This window comes from Culex pipiens, chromosome 2 (assembly GCF_016801865.2).
Source record: "Culex pipiens pallens isolate TS chromosome 2, TS_CPP_V2, whole genome shotgun sequence".
In the NCBI taxonomy this organism is placed as follows: domain Eukaryota; kingdom Metazoa; phylum Arthropoda; class Insecta; order Diptera; family Culicidae; genus Culex; species Culex pipiens.
Genome location: NC_068938.1, coordinates 169,806,676 through 169,832,451, shown reverse-complemented (window position 1 = coordinate 169,832,451; position 25,776 = coordinate 169,806,676). Strand labels below are relative to the sequence as shown.

The 25,776-nt window shown below is 37.9% G+C and overlaps 1 protein-coding gene across 1 annotated transcript in view; it reads right to left on the bottom strand.

The window, feature by feature from the left end:
* LOC120427336 (formin-like protein) overlaps positions 1-18,693 on the bottom strand; it is an 87,728-nt gene extending 69,035 nt beyond the window's left edge. Inside the window, exon 1 of the mRNA XM_039592187.2 lies at positions 17,750-18,693. Within this exon, the coding sequence (XP_039448121.1) occupies positions 17,750-18,043 (294 nt within the window). The 5' untranslated portion in view covers positions 18,044-18,693. The remainder of the gene's footprint in view (positions 1-17,749) is intronic.
* Between the last annotated feature and the right edge of the window lie 7,083 nt (positions 18,694-25,776).

The window sequence follows — 25,776 nt, the reverse complement described above, 5'->3', positions numbered from 1 at the left end:
TGTTTTTTTTTAAATATGTTTTTTTTTAAACTCTTGGTTTGTTGTCGCTTCTCGTTTTTGTAGATATTTTCAAAGAAATTTGTCTAGCTTTTCTAGTTATGGCATATATTAAAATATATAAAAGAAATTTATTTATAAAACACTTATTTAATTTGAATGACATTAAAAATTTAATTTAATTTACTTATTTAATTTGAATGACATTAAAAATTTAAATAAAAAATCAATTTTAATTTCTTTTAAGTTATTTAAAAACTGTCGTCCTTGTTTAGGCTGAAGTGTAGATTGTCACCAATTATTATTATTGAGCTTGAAAACATATCAAATATTATGAAAACATACATTTTATGACTGCTTCAAAAATTTCCCGGGATCCCGGGAATTCCCGGGATTTCAAAATTATTTTTCCCGTTTCCCGGGAAATTCAAAACCCGGGAAAATTGGACGCCCTATGTTTGTTATTGTTTACATTGCGTGCCCTTGTTTTTGTTTATTCAAGGTCAAACATTAAAACGCGTTTTTCTCGGAACGTCAAAATGGCGGGTGCGACAAGATAGCACGACGACGTCGAAATGACCACGCCGTAAAAAAGTGACGACCGCGCGCGCGATCAGATCTTAGTTCGCTGGGAAAGTGACCGCAAGGTAAACACCATTTATTGCGCGCCCCGCCACCCTCCAGACACAATGGCCGCAAGATTATCGTTATCGACCGCCCCATTTGTTCTTCCCAGAGGTCCCTCTAGGAGGGTCCGGCGATCCCCTTCATTCAATCTAAACTTAGCTAGAGAAAAAAAAAGCATGGAAAGAAGAATCTGCGCGATCACAAAGTGTTGAGGAGCCACTTGGGGACCCTTAAAGCGATCTCCCGGGAAGTTATGGTCGGGTCCGGCCCCCTCTCTTTTGCCCTTTCGGACTCTGACTCGCCCAAGAACCGACGGCGGCGGCACTGACTGACGTCCAACATTAATCACTATGTTTAGCCGGTTTGCGCGAAACCACAGCGCGCACGGCGCTGGAAGTAGCGTTGAGGGTGAATTTGTCTGATTTTGGATTCTTTATTACCTTTTGCCCTCTGCATAACATTATAGCTCGGGTGGCACGTCGACGATTATCGAACATTCAGTTACATCGCGGTCATCTATGGTGAAGACTTCACCAAGCCAGAATCACTTACACGACGCAATAAAATAGATGCTGCTCAACAGCAATTCTTACCCACTCACTTAAAGGCTAAGGGAAACCTTGGGAGGGTTTTCAGTAAAATTTAGATTTCGCGATAAATGTTCATTTTTTCAAAAAACAGGCTCGACAAATTGTAGCCAACATTGTTACGCATCCACTGTTCAAATAGGAGCTGGATTGGTTTAATCTAGCTTAAGTTATTGTCTTTTTGAGGTACGAGTAGAAGCAATTTTACAAGAAAAAATTAAAGTTCAACTGATTCTAAAGCTGGAATATCGTCAAGTAGCTTCAGTTATTTTTTTGGGTTATTCTATTCTAGGTTTACCAGTTACACTTGGACTTATCCCTACTCTATGGAGTTCAGATATAATGTTAAATTAGATCAAAGTCTCTGGTGATAATTTTGAAGGTGTAGATCTTCAGATAGATTTTTTTATGAAACCCACATTTCAGCACCGTGCCAAGCAATCGCATTTGGAAAACGCAACGCGAAGAAATTGTCCGACGGATCCGCGCGGCCCGATCATCACTGTGTGCTTGCTCGCTGGGCGCATAGGCCAAAGTGGCCCATAAATAAGACCCTCATTACCAGTTCATGACTGGGCGCATTTTCCCCCGGCCTTTGCGGCTGATGGGGCCATCTCTCGCGGGGCCCAATTTGTTCGCCTGTTTGTGCGCGCGTTGGCCCCCACGGTGATCCAGAACACATGTTGAGTGACGCTGCGCTCTATTGTGATACCTTGTCAGCGGATCATATGCAACAGTCTGCTTTTGTGGAGGTGGGCTGGAAAGCTTGTTATGATCCAGGTGAGGCCTTCTTTGAGTTTTTAAATCTTCAGAACGCATCCAGCGTGTCAGTTTACTAACCTATACAAAGATAGAAGCCATCTAATAAACAAAACCAGTTACATTGCTATAAAAAAAAATGTAACTAGCTCAGCTTCTACTAGATCAAACCACGAAACACGAAAACAGCCATCGTAAAACCTCGCACGAACTCCGCGAGAGCTTCCTCTGCCGAGATCCACCGAGTGGTCAACAAGCCTTTAATTAGCACCGTAATGCAGGCCAATTTATAAAAATAATTATGACACACAAAGCCCCATCGTTGGACCCCCCGATGCTCTTCGACTCGCCACAGGTCTTGTATATAGCTCTGCCGCTAGCACAAATTCCATCACAATATGAGATTCGAGCATGCAATCATCGTGGCTACGGAAAGTCTAGAAGTGCCTGCTAGAACGAACCCCCTCATATGAGCAGGGCTTGGCCTCGTCGCACACTTGACATGATCTATGGGAGTCTTTGATGAGAGTCGGCAATAAACCATTCGGTTCTCCAGCGTGTATACACTCGCGCGGAAGGTGTGAGCGCAGTCTACCATTAGAAAGCATAAATTTTATTACCGACACTCGGACACCGCGCAGACCTGGACAATGAAGTGTAATAACCGGCCGTTACGCCCCGTGTCTTCAATATATGCAAATTTATTTTAACGTGCTGCTTCAATTTCCAGTGTTGATTCATTTGCTCGTTAAAATTATACCAATCCTCAGGCCAACAAATAACCCGATTCACGTGGGAGGTTGCCTCGGGCTGCACCACAAACCGGACTCATTTACCCCGCGCGCCTGATGTTTCAATCGGAAAGCATAAATCGGTCGATAAACCATCTGCGGTGGTGTTTTCCTGAATTCGGTTCAACCTCTCGGATTCCACGACGAGCCTCCCAAAGACCAGTGTTGTGTACGGCAAACGAGATACGACGTCGTCGCCGCCGGTTAGGTGTAGGTGTTTATTTATAAGAGTATATCAACGCGCGATCCCCGTATATCAAGGGAAACCGTACGGATAAAAATGACTACTTAACGGGCGTACGATACCACGATGTGATTTGGATTTATACGACGATTCCGGTTCGTTTAGCCTGGATTTGGTAGTGGCCCCTTATTTCTCTCTTTCTCAATGATAGAACGAGACAATTTATAGAGTTGTTCGGCGGACCTCGGCGGAATAAGCAAATTTATGGTGACACACTAATCGGAGCGTTTTAAAGCGGCTGCTTGCGACGGTGGCTGCGGAATGCACTGCAAATGAACGCAATGAGTTACAGCGTACTTTAGATTAGGTTGGCATAACCTTTTCAGTAAAGCTTTCAGGTAGGTAGCTGATATCGATGATCTGGATCGATCTGTGAAGCTATACTTTTTGAGGTTGCAACGTGCAACAGGTTTCCAATGTTAACTAAATCCTTGCGATAGCATCTTAACTTGGACGGCACATCGTCGGTTGAATAAGACGTATAGTGTTCAAAAATGTCCTCTTTAATGTAGCATAGTGAAGTCTACATGTTACCAGTAATATTATAAGTCAGGGTGGCCACAAGTTTTTTTTTAATTTCTCGGTTGTCTGTTGAGACCAGAAGGAATTTTCCCGGAATGCTGTTAGGTATATCAAATTACAATGTTTTTTAATCTGAAATTAGTATCAAAATACTTCTTGAACGCAAACTTTTGGTTTAATATTTTTTCATTCATCAAGAAAGCATTCAAAAGATCTTGAATACAAGTTTCATCAATTTTCAATCCAAATCTCGAGTTTCCATAATACTTAGGATTTTTTATCTCCAGCCTTACAGTTTTTTTTTTCCAAATTCTAAATAATAAAAATTTAAAATTATTAAAGAATTACACAAATAATTACTGATAATCAGGAAATGGCACTTATAATTAAAAAAAATGGTAGAAAAGATTTGGAGAAATGCATAGTTAACAACATTTATGTGAATACCCTTCATGTAGGGGAGAGTGGGGAGACTTGATCCCCGGGGACACTTGATCCCAAGCCTGTATCTCGTCAGCATGTGGGTAAAACAATTAGCTTTGTTCTAGAAAGTTGTGCGAAATTGACTAAAACTCATTGTAGAAAACAAAGAAAAAAATTTAAAAATGTTTAGTTTGAGTTACACACATTTTTCTAAAAAGTGCTGCAAAAAACTTCCAAGAGATCTTTTTTCTTTGTTTTGATAAGTATAGAAAACACTCAAAAATTATTCGAAAAAATATTTTTTTATGCATGAATTGTTTGATAAACATATCAACTCCAAAACCCTTACGCATTTTATCGTCATACTATTTTTACAATCAATTGTTTAAAAAAGTGCGTTTAGGGAGACTTGATCCCTGCATTTTTACAGTCACTGGAATCAGCCTCAAGATTAAATAATTGGGCTGGGTTTTCGTACATAGTTTCCTTTAGTATAGTTGTACACAGAAAAAAATAATTTAAATTTGGAAGCTTTAATTTTGGAAGGTTGAATATTACCTCTTTAATGATGTAATTTTACCTCAATTTAGACTGAAAAAGTGACATTACACCAGAAAAGTGGTAAAATTACACATTTCCAGAGGTAAAATTACACCTTTTTTCTGACATAAAAGATGTACCGTAAACCGGGGTGACTTTGATAGGATTTCAATTTGTTTTTAGAATATTTTCCAACAGGTAAGGTTTTTCTCAACATTATTATTTTTAAAACATGTACTGGGGTAGGCCACACAAAGTCCATGTACTGTTTCGGAAAAAAAGTTTTTTCAAAAATGTTTAGAAAAATAGAACCGTTAAAAATTCTTAGTTTTAATTCCGGGGTGACTTTGATAGTCATAGTTTTTCTTGTTAAAATCATATTTAAGATGTTCAAACTTTATATGTACGCTAAATGTACCATCACTAAAGTAGCTGATATAGTTTTTAAGAAATACAATCAATGTTTATATTTAGTTAACTAAGTGTATTAACTTTTTAGAAAAATACATATAAATTTACATATAAATACATTTAAAATTGTTAAAAAGTCGGAATATTGCCTGAAACTTGTTAAAACAAGTTTTTTTTATAAAATTATCGATTTATATTGCATTTTATACTGAATTCGAAGCACGAATCACAAGTTTTCACAATTTACATGAAATTTGTTCAACTGAAATTGCCTATAAATTTGGAGTTTTTTTTAATTGTGTTTCAAAAACACATATTATTTATTATTTACAAACTTTTTTAACCTTCTCCTAGTGGAAAATTGTCCAAAGAATCCGAAAATGCATTCCGTTTTCCGATTAAAAATCATGTTCATTGAGAAAATCATGACACTTTGAGAAGTTTAAATTAATGACTTTCATCAACATTTTCTTAACTATAGTTAACTAACTTTTTAAACTTGTCAAAAATTTATGAAAGTTCTTCTTGAGGTACTTTGAACACTTCTCTACCACGGTCAGTATGTTTCTGAACCATTCCTTACGTATTTTAATTGTACTCTTCATTTTGCGGAAAAATCTCAAACCTATCAAAGTCACCCCGGCTATCAAAGTCACCCCGTTTTACGGTACCCCTTCCCAGATGTAATATTACCATGATTTTTTTTTCTGTGTACATAACTTACTGCAGTTTGAACCATTTTTCAAAAGTTTTGTAAACAAAAATTACCAGCTTTTGTAAACATGCTCAATTTTGGTCTAAAAAAGAAAATTTTAAGTTTTTTAGATATTTTGCATGCTAAACTTGTTATATTTTGAACACAAATGTACAGGTTTAATGTGAAATTGCTGTAACTTGTAGAAAATTAAAAGTTTGGATGAATAAGAAACATTTTGCTTAAGATTTCTTCAAAATGTTGAAAGGGGTATCAAATCTATTTGTAATAGTTGTGAGTACTTTTCTCTTACAAAAAGCCCTTTGAAATCATAAGTCCATACAAATCTATGAATACTTTGGCAGCAGTGCTGGAAAAGTGTCATAAAATATTAAAAAAAAACCGGTGCCATGAAAAAATAAACGGGAATTGCCTCGACAGCAGCATCCGATTGCTTGCCTTGAAAGAACTATAACCCTTAAACACACTATGCTATCGGTGGTTGCAACGCTTGCCTAGACCTTATACCGTTCCAAAACCGCCCAACTCCAAGCGAAACATGCTTGGAGATACCGAGGAGATTTTCCCTAATCCACTTAAAAAAGTGGAACTTCAACACTTACCGTTAATAAGTCGGTTGTTTATGGTTCTTATTGAATTATTAATCAGACTTAAAAAATCATAAGGCTGTGTATTTTTTCTGAATATAATTCTAAAAACTGATACGCAAATTTAATAAGAAAAATTGCCTCCAATAAAAATTCATTTTGAAATTAAAAAAAAAAACAAGTTCGCCAAAGAAAAAATCATGGGCTTCCCAAAATTAATCAAGGTCAAGAAGCTTGAATCTATTACATAAATTCAAAAATAGTTTTCCCGAATTCTTAACTTAAATTCATAGAATAATATTTATATAGAAAAAAGAACATATTGAATTCAATTAAAAGGAGTTTGTCAAATATAAAAAAAAAACTTAAAATATTTTTTCCGGTTTAAGAACAATTCTCGGTGAAAAAAATCCCGAGTTCTTCCTGTTTTTTTTTCCCGAGGTGGCCACCCTGTTTTAACTATAAGAAAAAAATCATGCTTATAAACACTTAAGTCTTAATCTGGAGACTGCTGCTGTTGTATCAGTTGAAGATTTATAAAACTTTTCAAACTAAAAGGTCTCAGTGATACATTAAACCCATTTTATACTAGTTTTTTTAAATGAAATTATTACATCAAATATGTACAGAAAGCTGTTTTGAGATGTATGAGATTACATTAGTTCCAATTTTGTTCCTATTATTCGTTTTCTTTTGAATCTCAGTTTGTTTACATGTCCAGAGTTTTTTTTTTATAAGGTCCTATAAACATATGAAAGACAATAGATTATAGGTCCTTTAAAAAAAAAACTCTAGTTGTGAAGGTTATGTCCTTTTGAAAAATTATTACAAATTTGTGGTCCCACGTGACATTTAATCATTGAACCCCTAAGCATCTTTGTGCTTGTTGGGTAAACAAATGGTCGGTCAAGCTCTATACGATGTGTTCAAATTACACCGATTACCTCAACCTTCTCGTCATTCATGAAGCCAAGCATTACTCATCAACTGTTGGGAAAACATAATGGAGCATAACTGCTGAACAAAACACACACACAAAGCCAAGAGAGGTGTCGAAGTAAATCGCTTTGACACAGATTTCCTGAACCACTCGCACACCACCAAAGGCTTCATTGAGTAGAGAAGGATTTCCATTTAAAAACTCCGCAACAACGGCTTGAAACACCACCGGAGCCGGTGGTGGGTGTTTGCGCGGACGACGCATGAATCATGACCCGATTGTGTACACTCTGTACCGTGGTTGTTGTCGCTGGCAGCCGGTATGTATGGCGAAAACGGATAATGCATCGATCCAATTAAAACCGGTGCTGCGGGTACATCTCTCAGGACTGTCTGCTTCCTCGCAGTCTTGAAGAGGTTGGCGGTACGCGGGGTAGGTGAAGTCAATTTAAATCACCTTGAAATTCAACTTAGACACGCAATCACACCGAGAGATTACGTTCATGATCACCGCTGAACTTGGTGGATCCCCACGAAGGGGAGGAGGTAATCAAAACAAAGAGCGAAATAATCCGGCAATGAAATGCAATAATGAAAATTGAATGCGCTATAAGAATCTCAATGGGTCGTATCAAAATCCGTACGAGCATGTTGTAACAACTGTAATTTTTTAACGCTTCTTCGCCATAAAACAAATCGGATTTGGTCACCCCCTGACTACATCAGAAGGGACGGAAAAGGAAAACTTTTCGCTGGCAATTGACCCGAAGTCGTCAGTGTGGTCCGCACGCGAGGTTCAACCACGGGTCATCAACTTAATAAAAATCAATAATATTCGGAGGGACATATGAAGCCATTAAGCGCCTGAATTGGACGCATCCGGTCACCATCTGTGCCTGCCTACGAGGGAACTCTACGCGACGACGCGTTCAACAGTGTTAAATTTATAGCCTATTCATTGTGTGGCGCGAGTACATGCGGTGAGGTTCTGGACGTCGCGATACCGGTGGTACATACCGGCCTCAGCCGGGGAGAGATCAACCCGTGGCTTATCGCGGTGCCAACATCTGCAACTTGAAAACACCATTAGGAGAAGGTCGATGCTGCTCCCGCTGCATCGCGCTCGATCGTGATCTTCGTGGCGGGTGGTTTTTTGGATCCCGTACACGACACGTCATAACTATCGTCGTCGTCGTTCAGAGGGCAAAGTTATGGGTCTCCCGGGGACCACTGACAGGGCGCGCGCAAGATCAACCGATAGCGTCCATAAAGAAAGGAAAGATATTAAGCCGAGCGCGCTGCTTAATTCGCCACCGACTCGTGGACGACAACCAGGCGGAAGTCTGCGTCGCGCTGGGACACAACACTATTCGCATGCAAATGAGCGGAGCTAATGGGATCTTGTGCGTAGATTTGATACGGTAATACATTGTTAGTGTAGCTCGGGAGATGCGCGATGAAAGAGTTAAGATTAGATCGCGCAAAACAAGTTACAGAACTCGGCGCGTCTTGAGGCACTCTCGAGTAATCGCGTCAGCAAACAAACGGCTTATCGCGCACTACAACTCACGTAATTCATTCGGGCCTGTCGCGCGAGAGTGACTTTCAGCGAATACAACGACGCAGTTCAGTCGCTTACCACTACCGCGGCAAGCGCCGATAAGGGAGTTACGACTGCTCAGACCGCTAGAACGATAGGCTGTCCATAACTGACCCGGAAACCGCACTTGTACCTTTCACAGTGAACTCATTGTAATGACACAAATTGTACACCCAAACGAACGATATCTGATATTATATGGATGTACATCGCTAGTTGTAGATCCGAAGTCCGGCACAGATCATCTCGGACATTACCATACGAAATTGGTAATTCATCATCGCTCAGAGTATACAGATTCAAAGCTCGATCCTTTTGTCTTTTGCGCGACTTCTCGCGCGATTAAGTGTGCAAACAAGACAGCTTGTCAGCTGAGTCATACCTGGGCCCGATCCGCTGACGCTCGAAGGTATGACCTTCTCAACCCGTTCCGCGCCACGCCGCTGGTGACCGCATGCTAATAAATTCGTCATCCGTCGTTTCGTTCGTTGCGCTAATAAGTCGCGAATTTTTTGTTGCGGTTTGATTGCAGTTGAAAGTTTGGGGCTGGGGATCATTTCGTCGCGGCGCTCCGTCGAGACCATGATCTAGATACGGTGCGCGCCATGGATCAGCCCCCCCAAAAACACAAACCCGCCAGCCAGTATCACTGGGCAAGTTCAAAGTCATGGAGCCGTTCGCGACACCACCAGAACGACGATGCTTCACGGTGCGCCATATGCAAAGCCATTTTTGGAAGCTTGAGAGAGGGAGTGGAGTCGGTACTCGGCAATCAACCAATCAACCATTACCACTTGGTTTGGCCTTTTATAATACGGTTTCTGGTTCGCCGCGCCGTTGCGAGTTACGTCAGATGTTCCGAAGGGGGAGTCGCTTGGCGTAAAGGTCATACAACTCGCGCTTTCTATCGCTTACGATCGGTACTCTGATGTCGATCTACGAGGCGCAGCCTAGATGGCAAACTGCGACTCACAACCCTTCGAGATGAAAAGCTAAGTTCAATTACCCACTTTTACTGCGACTAGATAGTAGTAATTTGTAACATCCGTAAATGCATGCTTATTGTTCTATACGTACAGAGATGCCTGTGGCGTTGGTTGTTGTTTTGGCCGTAACGCTCGACTGATTTGTCATGTTCTATACGAGTAGTTCAGCAACTACCGGTCATGTGAGTGCACTGAACGGGTATCGTTCGAAAGGGTCACATGATCAGACAACAACTCGATGCCTGTGTGCTTTTTTGTACTATCTAGGTAGGTATCCCTTGGTTTGTTTTCTCAAAACTCGAAACAAGTTCCACAAAAAACGAATTTCTTTCCAGAAGGTGGATCTTCCCACGCTTGGTCCATCGTTAGACCAATTCCTTCAATCGGTACTGAAACTGCTAAAGCAATCAGGACAAGCAAGACTGAACCTGTACGAAATGCAGAATTACCTGCAATAAAATCTTCGAACTATGCTAATTTACATCCCAGGTCCGGACACCAGCAGCACTGAAGCTGAGTAATGTTTACTTTTTTGTCTACGATGGGTACAAATCAAATTTGCATAATTAGTCGTCGATGGTGATGGACAGGGATTTGCTTTATTTATGTAAATTAATTTCCTGGAAAATGCAGCACTAGAATGAGAAGCAAAAATGCGGGGAACGGTAAACATAAAACGGAAGAACCAATAAGTCCGAGGTAATTCCTTCGTTTCCGCATGAAATCACCACCACCATCGACAAGTGACAGGAATTTTGAGGGTATCCGATAAGCTTCGGCTTGACTCGTATTGATGATGGTCGATGAAACAGCTGGTTGTGCGCTGCATCATGTTCCAGGAATTCTGGTATCTTATCAACAGCAGTAGCAGAAGCAGCAATGCAGGGATTTACGATTAACGAGAAGCGTTTTTTTTTACAGATCTTGACCAAATCAGTGCCAAGTTGTGAACGCAGCAGGATGAGTCGATGCCCACTGCAGTAATGAATGAATCTCTTGAGCTCGGTGGGTATTGAGTTTCTTCGTTGTTTGCTCGTACTAATCATTGTACAAGATGACGTGGACAAGCAAGCAAACATTTGTGTACATGTGTGTAATTGATTGCACTTCCGCATCATGGTGCAATTGATGGAGTTGCCCTGGCGGCGAACAAAGGCGACATCAGCACACAGGCATGATTGAGACGACAGGGTGACACGAGAATAGAGTCTTTTGAAACGGGTTTATTAAGCTATAGCCAGGGTTACCTTTTGAAATTTCAATTTGAATTCATGCCTTGTTAGCGGAATTCTGCCAGTAACCTGTCATTCCCACTGGATCAAAGGATCGTTTGTTGAACACTTGATGCAATTGCATAACATTTGACCTCGTGCATTTTTATGATTTTCCTGTCACTTGTAGAACCATTTTGTTCAATCGAGTTAAACATTTTCTATAAGCTTAATTCTCCTATCAGTGATATTGAGTTTGCAGTGCTCTTCAAAACAATTTAAAGCAAGTTCAGGTGTTCATTCAGCTGTGCCCAACAAGCTGTTCTACAGAGTGCGTTTCGATTTGCCAACCTGCTGTTATGCTCAAAACATGTTTTCATTCGGAAATGAATGTTCGATAAAGCTGGTTGGAAAGCTCAGTTCAATAGCATCTTCCATCAAATGTGTCGGTTTCAATTAACAATTTTCTACCAATTTAAAATTTCGTAAGCTGACCTTAGGAAAAGGTTGAACTCAACTTGATACTAAAAGTGTATAAAAACATTCTACCAATCGTAATTAAACATCAGTCTACAGAAACCATTCTTCCTCAACGCAGGTTCTCGAAAATGTTCAAGTTCTTAGTGCTTCTACTGTGCATCGTTGCAGCGGTGCAAGCCGCGCCAGTAATATCCATCAGGAAAAACATCAACCGAATCCGGTTCGGACCCACGGATCGCGGCGCAAGTTACCAGCAGGATTACGCGGCCAGCCCAAAAGTGGTCCACCATCATCACCATCACAAGTCGGTTGGCCGAAGCCAGCGTCACATGGAGGAGTTCGGCTATGGCTACGCACCAACTGCAAGCATCGGCGTGACACCACTGGAGTATTACAGCTTGGGGAGCAGCCCGTACTCTTTCTACGAGTGGCTCTAAAGTAAACCCAAAGTGATGTCTTGATGGTGGCCTTAAGTGCAAATAAACCAAAATTGTTAAAAACTAATAGAATTGTTTCAACGAATCTCAATCTTCCAAGAGAGCGAGAGACTTCACACTTCAAACCGCGTCCTCGTCTTGCGACATCCACCATCCAGAAGTGGCTCGTTAAATAAGCTCATAACGCACCTCTTGAGCTTATGCGATGACGAAGAGTGGCCCCCCAAACCGGGAGGGTCTTTGAAGGGCAATCGAGCACATGTGCTCGACGACCCGACCCGGTCGTCGTCGTCTGGCCTGGTGGCGTTCGAAACGTGTAAATATTTACATTAGCAGGGAGCATCTTCACAGGCTGCAGCAGCTTCGTGTTTAGGGTTGAGCTGCTGCACCCGAGGCATCAACAGACGGTCGTCGTGGACGACGGACACAAAGAAAGATGTGAGTTCTTGTTCAAGTTCACCCGCGATGGGATGACGAGAGAAGGGAGGATTTTGAACAGGGTGTCGAGTTTTGGTGAAACAACCATATTTTTTTTAGATGACCAGGTTGGCATAAATAGTGTATATCGAAAAATTTATATAATGTTTATATTTTCTTTAATAATTTTTTAATTAAATGCTTTCATAAATCATGCAAAACAAAATACAGTCTTGTCTTGATTATTGGAAGTTTCTAATAATCAATTATATTCTCAATATTTTATCACCACCACCTTGAAATCAAAATTTCTAATGCCATTTTTGGGGTCATATTGAGCTCAACGACCCAAAAAAGGCATCAAAAAAATATTATTATTTTTTTGCAAAACTACTTACTTTTATTATATTTTTAACATCGAATATCTAACCAATAGTTTTCGCGTACCGAATATACCGAAAATAACGTCATGCTTCGAAACCCGGACACCCCATCTTGTTTTATCAAGAATGCATAATAATGGTCAAAACGGTGCTATTTGATGAATTTTCACATCAACTTTTATTTAAAATTTATTTGAAGGCTGTATTCAGTGCCAACACACTAAGATTTTTTGTAACTGAATTTGGTGATTGAAAAAGCGGTAAAGTTTAGATCGGTAAACCATCTGTCAAAATGAACAAAATTTTACCGAATTCCGGTTGTACGATGAACAATAATGAACTTCATTACCGAATTTCGATAAGTTTCTACCGAATTCGGTAATTTTTAGTTGACCGAACTGTTCAGCAGTTGAACATTCGGTAAACACTACCGAATTCGGTAAAAAAAATCAAAGTGTGAACACAATAAAATAAAATTAAAATATTTTTCATTTCATTTTATTATGTTGCTTTAACAATTACATTGGTGCAGTTGTTATCCTGAGCTGAGATATGGACTACCTTTCAACAGCTGATTTGTTCGAAATGGGAAGAGAGTTTACTGGTACTAAGGAGAACGAATTGGACAGATAAGGAAAAAAATGCAAAAATAACTTTCAAAAGCTAAAAATTAAAATATGAATTCACAAAAAACGGAAATTTTCACTGAAACATTTCATAGGCGTCCTAAGCAACGGGAAAATAAAGCAGAAAATTATGGTTCTGATTCCCTGAAATTCTACCAAATGGTTACACAAAATATTGATTGTTTTGATGTTAACAGTCTGTTTAATACATAAAGAATGCCTTTCACTAAAATTTTAGTTCACATTTTTGCTATTCATAAGCAAACACGAGTGTCCGGATTTCGAATCAGTTTTGTGTCCGGGATTCGAAGCACAACAAGTCATTTTATTTTTAAAATTCTGATGATTTTTTTTTAGAAAATACATATTTTGCATGCTGTTTTTTTAAAATTGACTGTTTAGTGTTTATAGTACACCCTGATGATATTTTAACATTTCCAACTAATTACATGATATTTTGCCAATAACAAAAATGATATGCTACTAAGTGTCCGGATTCCGAATCATGACGTTATTATTTTCTGAAATTTTTTTTTTAAATAATCTAAATGCAAAAGAGCTATACTGCCCATGTTCGCATAAATGTCCCATATGCAAAAACAGCAAGCTGAGAAAAACGCATTTGAAGTTTGTCCCACACATAAGGCTACGTGTTAAGTTTTCACGAAAAAACTGGATTTACTCCTGATGTTTAGAACAAAGTACCGGATGTTATAGGCTCTTTTGAAAGAGCACACGATTTTGAACCAAACTGCATCAATAACTCAAAAGTGATGAAAATGCATATGGGACATTTATGCGATCATGGGCAGTATATCGAATTATTTGCCCTTTAAAGATGTAAGTCGTGATTTAAAAAATCTGAAAATATTTGATTCAATCGATTATACAAATTTCACTCAAGCTTCAAATTTTAACATTAAAATCGAATCAATAGTTTCCAAGATATCATCGATTGAAATTTGAGGGCACACGGAAAAAAGTCAGATCCGAAAATCGTGAATTGTGTTCATGAATTTGAGAAGCACAAAGGAATGTATTCACGGTTTACAGTGCAAATGCACCAAACTCATGAATAAGTTTCTTAGTGGCTCATGACTTGTTGAACAACAATTCACGATTAAGGGAATTATTTTTTTTCCGTGCAATTGGAAAAAAACACTTTTTTAGAATTCCGTCGTGAAACTACTTACGTTTCCTTTTCATTCTTGAACGATAAAAAAACATACTTTTCTGTACCAAAAATAACAGAATCGAATAGCAAAACTTTTCAAAATAAATGCTGAAATGTTGAACTTTTCAGCACTGAAATGGATGCTGAAAAGTTGAACTTTTTAGCACTTGTTTTGAAAAGTAATACTTTTCAGCATTATTTTGATTTAAACTGTTAATTGATAAAATACATGAACATTTGACTTATAATTTCACTCAAAGAGTTTTTTTCGGGATTGCAAAAAATGTTATATGGAACTTGTTGCAAAAGTTGATTTTTTCAGCACTCGTCAAACTTACCAAACTCGGTGAACCTCGTTGGATAAATGTATGACACGTGCTGAAAAAATCTTCTTTTTGCAATTTGTTGCATAAACTACTATTTTAGTATTTTTCATTTCTGCGAGGTTATATTTCAGCAGCCAAAGGTTGGATCAAGAATGTCCCTAAATGACAATGGTAGAGGATTTTTCAGCTTCTCACATATGGGTAATCCTCTACCAACTCACACGAAATCGGGAAAAACTGCCCCGACCCGCTTTTAAAATGAAAATTTTTGTTCTAAATGAAAAAATACATATTTTGCATGCTGTTTTTTTAAAATTGACTGTTTAGTGTTTATAGTACACCCTGATGATATTTTAACATTTCCAACTAATTACATGATATTTTGCCAATAACAAAAATGATATGCTACTAAGTGTCCGGATTCCGAATCATGACGTTATTATTTTCTGAAATTTTTTTTTTAAATAATCTAAATGCAAAAGAGCTATACTGCCCATGTTCGCATAAATGTCCCATATGCAAAAACAGCAAGCTGAGAAAAACGCATTTGAAGTTTGTCCCACACATAAGGCTACGTGTTAAGTTTTCACGAAAAAACTGGATTTACTCCTGATGTTTAGAACAAAGTACCGGATGTTATAGGCTCTTTTGAAAGAGCACACGATTTTGAACCAAACTGCATCAATAACTCAAAAGTGATGAAAATGCATATGGGACATTTATGCGATCATGGGCAGTATATCGAATTATTTGCCCTTTAAAGATGTAAGTCGTGATTTAAAAAATCTGAAAATATTTGATTCAATCGATTATACAAATTTCACTCAAGCTTCAAATTTTAACATTAAAATCGAATCAATAGTTTCCAAGATATCATCGATTGAAATTTGAGGGCACACGGAAAAAAGTCAGATCCGAAAATCGTGAATTGTGTTCATGAATTTGAGAAGCACAAAGGAATGTATTCACGGTTTACAGTGCAAATGCACCAAACTCATGAATAAGTTTCTTAGTGGCTCATGACTTGTTGAACAACAATTCACGATTAAGGGAATTATTTTTTTTCCGTGCAATTGGAAAAAAACACTTTTTTAGAATTCCGTCGTGAAACTACTTACGTTTCCTTTTCATTCTTGAACGATAAAAAAACATACTTTTCTGTACCAAAAATAACAGAATCGAATAGCAAAACTTTTCAAAATAAATGCTGAAATGTTGAACTTTTCAGCACTGAAATGGATGCTGAAAAGTTGAACTTTTTAGCACTTGTTTTGAAAAGTAATACTTTTCAGCATTATTTTGATTTAAACTGTTAATTGATAAAATACATGAACATTTGACTTATAATTTCACTCAAAGAGTTTTTTTCGGGATTGCAAAAAATGTTATATGGAACTTGTTGCAAAAGTTGATTTTTTCAGCACTCGTCAAACTTACCAAACTCGGTGAACCTCGTTGGATAAATGTATGACACGTGCTGAAAAAATCTTCTTTTTGCAATTTGTTGCATAAACTACTATTTTAGTATTTTTCATTTCTGCGAGGTTATATTTCAGCAGCCAAAGGTTGGATCAAGAATGTCCCTAAATGACAATGGTAGAGGATTTTTCAGCTTCTCACATATGGGTAATCCTCTACCAACTCACACGAAATCGGGAAAAACTGCCCCGACCCGCTTTTAAAATGAAAATTTTTGTTCTAAATGAAAAAATGACCCTTCTGGGACAATGTAGATTCGAAAAGTACATTAAATTTCCCATAAAATGACATGTTCCAAAATCTTTTACAGTCGAGTAACGGAAAATGGGAGATTTTTTAAAACTTTTTTAGTGTTTTTTTCGATGAAAAATACGTTTTTTTTCGGAATTTTGAGTACGCCATCAAATCGGGCGTCTAATTTCTATCTCATCACCGTTTCAGGCTGCAAATTATTAAAAAACACCTCCTTTTCGCATGTTCAAAAATGGAAGGGGTCGTACCGCCCCTCCGTCACGAGATATCAAAAAACGAACCTCGGATTCGTGATCAGGGACAAAAGTTACCCCTTAGGACAAAGTTTCACGCAAATCGAAGAGGGGTCGGGGCAACTGCTGTGTGAGTTGGCGGAGAATTACCCATATATTTTTTAAAAATGAATAGAAATGGAAACTACAAAAAAAAAATAAAAAAATCTTATTTTTTTTACTTAAATATTGCTTTAACCCTAAAATTTGTCGAATATTTATATAAGAATTTTTTGATTCCAAATTCGATTCAACATCCAGAAATGATTTTTGGAAGCTTTTTCGAGTGATTTTTTTATACTAAAAAGACTTCTTAAAAAACATTAATGAGCGAAATACTAAACGTCCATCATAGCTTGAATGTTGGCACTGTCTGTACACTAAAAATATCAAAAAATGAAAAAAAAAACAATTTTGGGAAATTTGTCAATATGTTTCGGGTTTTGCAATAACAAGGTAATTCAAAAAATGAGTAAAGACATCGAATCGATCAAAAAATCCTTTCTCAATCAAGATACAGATTTTCAAATATCTGCATAGCCATTTTTATGGACAGCCCCCAAATTTGTATGGAGACTTGAACGGAGAAACCAATAATAATGCTAGATGGTTTATTTGGCCTTAAAAATCGATGGACAATTGTCCTTAAAAGTTTCATGCAAATCATTAAAAAAGTACAGAAGTTGAAAACAGATTTTTTCTTTGCGCAATTCTAGAGACCTGCTCTTATATAAAGTCACTGAACTCGAATAAAAAGTAAAAAAAAAGTACGTATATAATTTATTTGTTTTATTTTTAAAGTAGAGTCGACACCGTTATAAAGTTCCGTTCGCCCCCAGGCACATTCGGAACGTGCACGACTAATAATGTACCGTTGGTTCAAATATTGACGAGCCCTTCTAAAAAGGAACCCACACACAAATACACACTCGCACCTCAAACAAGAATATTCAAATGAACTCACCAGCACTTTCGCGAACCGCCGGTCCAGCTCGCCAATGTCCGGCATGGGCTGCAGGTTGCGCGACCGGATGCTAGCCTGCCGTACGTGACAGCTGGACGCCGCCGGCTTCCAGGTATCGATCCCACCCCCGATGCTGAAGCCGCTCGAGGGCGACGGCAGCAGCGAGCAGGGCTGCTGAATATCCGGATGGTGGTTGTGGGTGCCAATAATGACATTGTCGACGCACTTGGAGCCGCCACCGTTGCTGCTGCTCGCGGCAATACTGTTGGCCGCCTTGGACGAGGCCAAACCCATCGCGCCCGCGACTTTGTTTTCTTCTTCTACTGCTGCACGCAAATTATCCACGGAACTCGTAAACACGTCGGATTGCCCGGCTCACTCATAGCACTTATCAATTTTATGCCTTTCCATCGGCGCGGGGGAAAAATTAACGCACTGTGCTTCCTTTTAAAAACTGGCGCGATCGAGGGCTGGGTTTGCCCGAAATGGTAACTCACACACGCACACACACTTCACCACCGTCCGATTCGGACCTCTTCCAATAACGTTCTGGTCGAGTTGAGCGCTGCCTAGGCGGTACTTCCCTAGCCCACCAGCAACTTCAGCAACAACACAATAAAAAATCACGTGCCTCTACACTACCGGTTGCGAGGTTCAACGCGCGCGCAGCACATATGGAATATTATGGAAATGAGCTGAAAATCACACAAACATATCAACGATTACTTCCCCCAGCGTGAACGGCCCAACCCAGCACACTTCCGGTACCGGCCGTGGTAGACCACGTGGAGAAGAAGGGCCTGGGACGGATGTCTCGAGGAGCGGTTCTTGAGCCGGCCACCCACTACTGCTGTTCCTCAATCAACCGGTAGACCACGTCCAATCGATTCTTGGCCACGCTGAATGATGTTCTCTTCACACAGGTTCTTCACAATACAAATACTCCGAACCGCTTCTTCGTTCTGCTGCCGTGGTTCAATTCCAAAATAATGATGATGAGGCTTCTTCTTCCGGCGTGGTGGTTTAGTTCGCGGTCAGTGCCACCTTCCTCGGCGGTCGGCGCAGTCGTTGTCTATCGTGTTTATTTTGCTACAAGTGCAAAAACCTGGCGTGGTCGGACCCTCAGCGTGCTGAAATAAACGAAATATGAGGAAAAAAAAAGACGGTGGTTAGAATTCGCTTGTGTCGGCTGTTCAGGGCGTTCTGGGAAAGACGGGCATTTGCAAATACGAAATTAAAATTAAACAATCCATCAGGGCGCGCTTCACGCGCGGCTTGATTACGATCTACGCGGAATGTCCCTGAGAGACTCTCAGCTCCGCCGAACGGGGGAAAAATTGGAATACCGCGGGCATGGCTGCTCAATTATTTTCAATTTAACCAACTTTTGCCAAGTTTCCGTTGCTTCGTCAAATTGCCGCAACGGAGTTCCTCGTCCCTGTTCAAACACGTCTAACCCATGCATAGCTCAAACCACTAAGAAAACACACAGGAAAATTAGCATCATTCTTGCTTTGGGTGCAACGTCGGCAGCTGGTTCAACAATCCTGCAGGGGAGCGAACGATGCCGGATTTTCCAGTCTGCGTGCATCCCACGACTCCGAGATCAATGACAACTTCCCCCTCCATCCCAAATCTCCCCCCCCCCCCCCCTCAGAATCCGGAGGAAGAAAGGAAGTTCGTTGCATTGTGTGAACATAAACACAACTATGTACTACTACCGATGACGACGAAGACCGGCAGATTCCAGCGAAAACATCTTGATGTTTGAGCGGGGCTTGGGAAGGAAGGACTGCGGCAGCATAAAAGTTATGAATAGTGTACACATAAATTCTTGCGATGTGCGAGAGCATGACTTTTAAAACGCTGCAGCCAACTTGCTGGAGTTCTCTCGGCTAGTGCGCCCCCTCTCCCTCTTAATATCAACCAACGACGCGTTGAAGAGTGCAATTGAGCCAAAGGCAGGCTAATCCAGCGATGGAGGGAGGGACAGGTCTAGCCGGTTGGAAGAGTTTTATGCGTCGCAACAGTGACGAAAGTAGCATTTTATCAAAAAATTATTTGAGCTAAGACATAGTTTTCAACAAATTTTGAAAAGTTGAAAAAGTTAGTTAACTATAATTACGAAAATTATAAGTAGGTTTATTTTAATACTCTCAAAGTGTTATGCTTTTCTCAATGCTAATCAGTTCGAATCAGAAAACGAACTGCATTTTCAGATTCTTTGGACAATTTTCCAAAATTAGTTATAAAACAATAGATTTTTTGTGTTTTGAAACACAATTCGAAAAAAAAATCATCGAACCTATAGGCATTTTCAGTAGAACCAATTTTACATGAAACGCAAAAACTTTTGATTCATGCGTCTTATTTAGTTTAAAATATTTACAACATTAATAGGTATTTTTATAAACAAAACTAGTTTTAAAACAATTTTTTTTAACAAAATTTTGACTTTCATCAATTTCAACTCAAATTTATATGTATGTTGTGGTTTAGTAAATAATAACATTGATTTTTTCTTTAAAACTATAGCATCAACCTTAGTAATGGTACATTTGACTTCAAAATCACTTTTTCACACATTAAATCCGATTATAATAAGAAAAACTATGACTACCAAAGTCACCCCGGAAATTAAAATATTGGAAATGCAATTATTATTTAAAACACTTTTATTTTATTTATTTATTTATTTTTAAATAGTGCAGGGACCTTGTGTGGCCTATCCCACTATATATATTAAAAATAATAAAAAAAATGATAAAAAATAATAATCTTAAAACAAACCAGTTTGAAAATATTCCAACAATTATTTGAAATCCTATCAGTGTCAGCCCGGTTTACGGTAACTATTTTCGGACAATAAGCAAAGCTTTGACTTTTTTTTTGCATTTTTTCAAATGTTCATGGTGAATTTAAAATTCTGAAACTATATTGAAAGTGTGTTAGGTATTTGGACATGTAGAACGAATTTATCTTGTTTCATATAAACAAAAAAAATGCACCAATATATTGTATAGACTTTAGTGCTAACAGATTTTTTTAATGATCTTCAAGAAAAAAAATCTCAGCATTAATAAAAAAAAATGCCCCTGTTGAAAAAAAATTAATAAAAATCAAATTTTCCGAGAATGTCCACTTTGCAAGGGGCCCCTAAAACCTATTTTCAAATTCTCGACTTTTCTAGAACTTTAAATAACAGGGACTATTTAAAAAAAAATCTACCACCTAACAAAGTTTCTAAATAATTTAAAACATAAAAAACTGTTGACAGCAATAGTAACAAAAAAAATAGAAACCTTTTTTTAAAATGCTTCAGAACTGAGAACACTCATAATTTCGATACCAAGGAAAAAAATAAACAGTAAAAAAATTTAAACATAAAATTTAAATTAATTTAATTCATACATATACTAAACAGTTAGACATAATGTTTTTTGATCTTTGGCTTCGATGGGTAAAGGAAAGAGAATGCCAAAAAATAACTAAATCTTAAATTGTGTTCTTTTTTTTAAGTAGCTCAAACATTAGAACAGTTAAAAATTCAAATTATGTTAAAAAAATATTTTTAATCAAGTTTCCTTTTGAATTAGAAATTTTAATGTTTAATTCTAAAGATAAATGTTTAATCATCAAGTTATCAGTATTTATATGTTTTAAATTTGATTGCAATGAAAAATCCAGTTTAATACGAATTCATGCCTCCATTTTATGCAAAATTCTTGAAGAGACAATTTTAAAAAAAAAAATGTTGATGGCCTAATTTTTTACAAACAAAATAAGTTTTTCCGTGTTTTTTCATTTAACATGAAAAACGTTTAGATATCATTTGATAGTTATTTTTTCCGAAAAAAAAAAACAAAACAATATTTTTTTAACCCGCACTCAAAAAGTTTACGGGTATAAAACATTTAGAACACATATTTGCGATGACTTATCGGGACCGTGGTGTAGGGGTAACCGTGATTGCCTCTCACCCAGTCGGCCTGGGTTCGATCCCAGACGGTCCCGGTGGCATTTTTCGAGACGAGATTTGTCTGATCACGCCTTCCGTCGGACGGGAAGTAAATGTTGGCCCCGGACTAACCTAAAAAGGTTAGGTCGTTAGCTCAGTCCAGGTGTAGGAGTCGTCTCCCTGGGTCCTGTCTCGGTGGAGTCGCTGGTAGGCAGTTGGACTAACAATCCAAAGGTCGTCAGTTCGAATCCCGGGGTGGATGGAAGCTTAGGTGTAAAAAGAGGTTTGCAATTGCCTCAACAATCAAGCCTTCGAACACCTAGTTTCGAGTAGGAATCTCGCAATCGAGAACGCCAAGGCAAAGCTGTAGAGCGAATAATTTGATTTTTGATTTGATTTTGATTTGCGATGACTTAATCAATTTAGTTTAATATACTGCAAAAAAAACTATAAAAAAGCAAAGCAATCCACTTTAACGACCCCCGGGTCTTTTGTGGACTCTGTTGCAAGTTTCTGCTCATTTCTAGGCGTCCGAAGGCTATGTGTGGTGAGTCACCCATAGCCTCTTTTTACGCAAATGGACCGACGTTTTACTTCCCCATCCGATAGAAGGCTTGGTCAGGCAAATCTCGTCACGAAAAATTACCGGGTCCGTCTGGGATTGAACCCAGGCCATACTAGGTTTTGGAGGCTACCACGCTAACCACTAAACCACCGGACCCGGCGGTACTATAACAATGCCCAAATTGGATGAATCCATTTTTTCATTCTGGTTATGTCCACGGAAAAACTTCTTTGACATTTTTAGCTTCCTTATTCTCAAATATATTGAAATAGTGAAAGGAACATCACATTTGAAGGTTAAGCTCAAAACGAATAAAGTGAATAAATAAGTTAATTGAAAAAATTCAAAATTATCTACGTTTTTTTCAAAACTTGAAAAAATAATTTAGTATTTAGGAATTGCATAAAATATTGTCTGTAACTCGTTACAAAACTCGTTTTTTTCCGACGAGCTATTATGACTAATGTTGAATAAATCTTGTAGCTTTTTTCTAGATCCACACACGGATAGAAATCCTGTAAGCTAATTCGGTAACTTTATGTTCTCGAGTTTGTATACATTGACATGTTTCCGAAATCGTCAACATTTTTTTTTTCGAATTTGAACAACGACAACATAATTTTGAAAACTTTTGCAGCGAAAAAGTAATTGTAATTTTAAATTTAAATCGAATCAAATTGTCCACAAAAAATACCCTTACTTTCGACAGTTTTCAAACCTCGACTGCACATCGGCCACATTTGTCACACTTGGTTTCCCATCACAGCCCCACAAACTGGTTCTTGGCCAGGTCGTCCCTCGGAGGGACATACAGCGCGGTCCGGGGGATGGTGGCACAACACAACAACAACAACAAAACATGCTTCGCCGCCTGCAGCATAAGAAGCAAAACAACAAATCGTCTCCCATGCAAATACATACACAGAGAACCCCCAGACCCAGAGACTTGAGCGACGACGAACCCGGGAAGAGAGAAGGCAGTTGAGACTGCATCCCGCGAACGTTCCGTAAGCTGCTGCTAATAGACCTTTGCTAGGATGGATGCTGGGGACAACCAGTCTCCGCCAGCCTAGTCAGCCAGTGCCAGGGATTTAAAACCGGCTTTCCAAACGCGACGGCGGCGGGTTAATGCCTAAGCTCGTCTAACCCCTCGGTTTTGGTTGCATCTTGTGGGGGAGAGAGCATTTGATGTTGGGAAAACTTTGGGAAAGGGCATTCAAAGCCACTCGGCTCGGATCAACCTCTTGCTGCCCAAACGGGACGATTTACCGTACGCATCGGCAATCTCGCGGGAGTGCGGCGGCGGCGTGGACGATACAAATAGACATTGAAAATATGTTTGAATTAACATTCTTCCCGGTCCCCGCGTCGTCGTCGTCTTGTGTGCCGTTTTCCAATGGGCTTTCATCAGAGTGTTCGAACCAGGAATCGGTGAGATAGGGGAGGACGGATAATTCTTGAAGGTTGCTGGGCAAAGTGACATAAATAAAAATGCTTTAACCTACATTAGGTGAATTTATATTTTTGGAAAAACTATTCTGATCGATTAAATATTTGCAGCAAACTTGTATACTTTTTTATCACAAAAAGTTGAACTATAAAATATATTTTTAATATTTTTAAGAGACAAACCTGTTTAATCCAGGGACACCTATTTATTTTGTGATTTTTTTTAAGAAAATATAAATAATTTAATCAAATTTTATAAAAAATAAAAGTAAATTAAATGCAAAAGTAAAAATTAAACAAATAATCACAGCTCACTCAAAAAAATTGAGTAAATCTTTGAATCTTCTAGTCTATTTCCCTTGAATTATTTCTAATTTCAAAAAAAAATCTGTACTTAATCAATCTCTAAATTTTAATGTCTTTAGTTTTTCACAAATTGTTTAAACTATCTATTTATTTGTTCCCTGAAAATTCTTGATAACTTCAAACCCATTAAATCACTCGGTTTTTTTATTTATTTATTAGGCTGGTACAAGTTTTATTTATATAAAGACAAAATTTTGAAAAATATTTGCATCGGCCTTAGGCCGTTGCAAATATCTTGAAGTTTATGTCCCTCCTGGACAAAGTCCGAGGCAAAAAAAAATTAAAAAAATTAAGTTAGAAGCCATGGTTGAAACATTTGAATGAAAAAAGTGTTTTAAAATGCATTTGATACCTGTCAGTAGGATGCCCAGAATACAGGACTTGTTATCAAAACCTTGCTCCACAAGCTGAATATTGTTCCTTGAACTATTTTAGGACTGTGGGTAAAATATGAGCAAAATCGGTCAACATTTACCCATTGATACTCGAAGGTGAAGTTTGTAAAAGTCGAAAAATGTATGGAAAAAACCATTTTCTTACGGTTTGGCCTACACGGTGGCTACTTCCATCCAAATATTCTAAAAGTGAAATTCTTTTTTGTCAATTCGGTTTTATTGGTGAAATATCAATAAACAATAAGTTATTTTGGAATACATAACAGAGTTTTGGAGTTCCTTTCAGCTGTGTGTTGGTACATCATAATCCATTTTGGAATTATTGTTGCTTGTAGCTAAGGGGTTACCGAAAGTAAGAAAAAGTTAAGAAAAAAAAACTTACTACAATTGCAAAAAAAAAGTGAAATTCTCATTGGAAATTTAATGCTCTACAACTTTGTAGAACCAAAGCTGTAAAACTCGATCCTGAAAAGTTATAAGCAATTTTAAAAAGTAATTTTTGTATGATTTTTTTTTTTAAATATCTCAACACAGAAGAAAAAAATGTTTTCGCCGAAAAAAAAAATTGCGTTCTGTACAACTAAATTTCACAAAAATTCAAAGTATTTTCTATCGTTCCCAGACATGCTTAAAAATCATTCTAGACGCAGTAAAATGCATTTAAAATTGTTTTCAATTGATTTTATTACAATTTCCACTAAAATTTTGAAGTTTCTGAAAAAAAAAGATTTTTTGCTACCTGGTTTTTAGGATCGATTTTGAAGGGGTAGGGGACATTAACTTTGAAAAATATTTGTAACGGCCTTATTATCTTTTGATTTCCGTATTTTAAAAAAACTCTTCTGAATTAAAAAAAAAACTCTTGATTTATTCCTTATTTATATTTACCTTTTTTTTTGTTCAATAGTATTACAGTTTCTTTTCAACAATACTTTTTTAATTAACAAAATGTTTTTCATTTTTTGTAATTTTAAGATAGTATTTTTTTGTGAGGTGAGTTTTTCAAATGATTTTAATTAACTGTGAATCAAGTATTTATTTTTTCTTCATCTTCAAAAAACTAAACATTGAAAAAAAGTTATCTATGATAATAGAGCAGTTCTCTAGGATTTCGGTCATTCGATTTTTTTTGTATTTTTTAATCCTACTGAAACTTTTTTGGTGCCTTCGGTATGCCTAAAGAAGCCATTTTGCATCATTAGTTTGTCCATATAATTTTCCATACAAATTTGGCAGCTGGCCATACAAAAATGATATGTGAAAATTCAAAAATCTGTATCTTTTGAAGGAATTT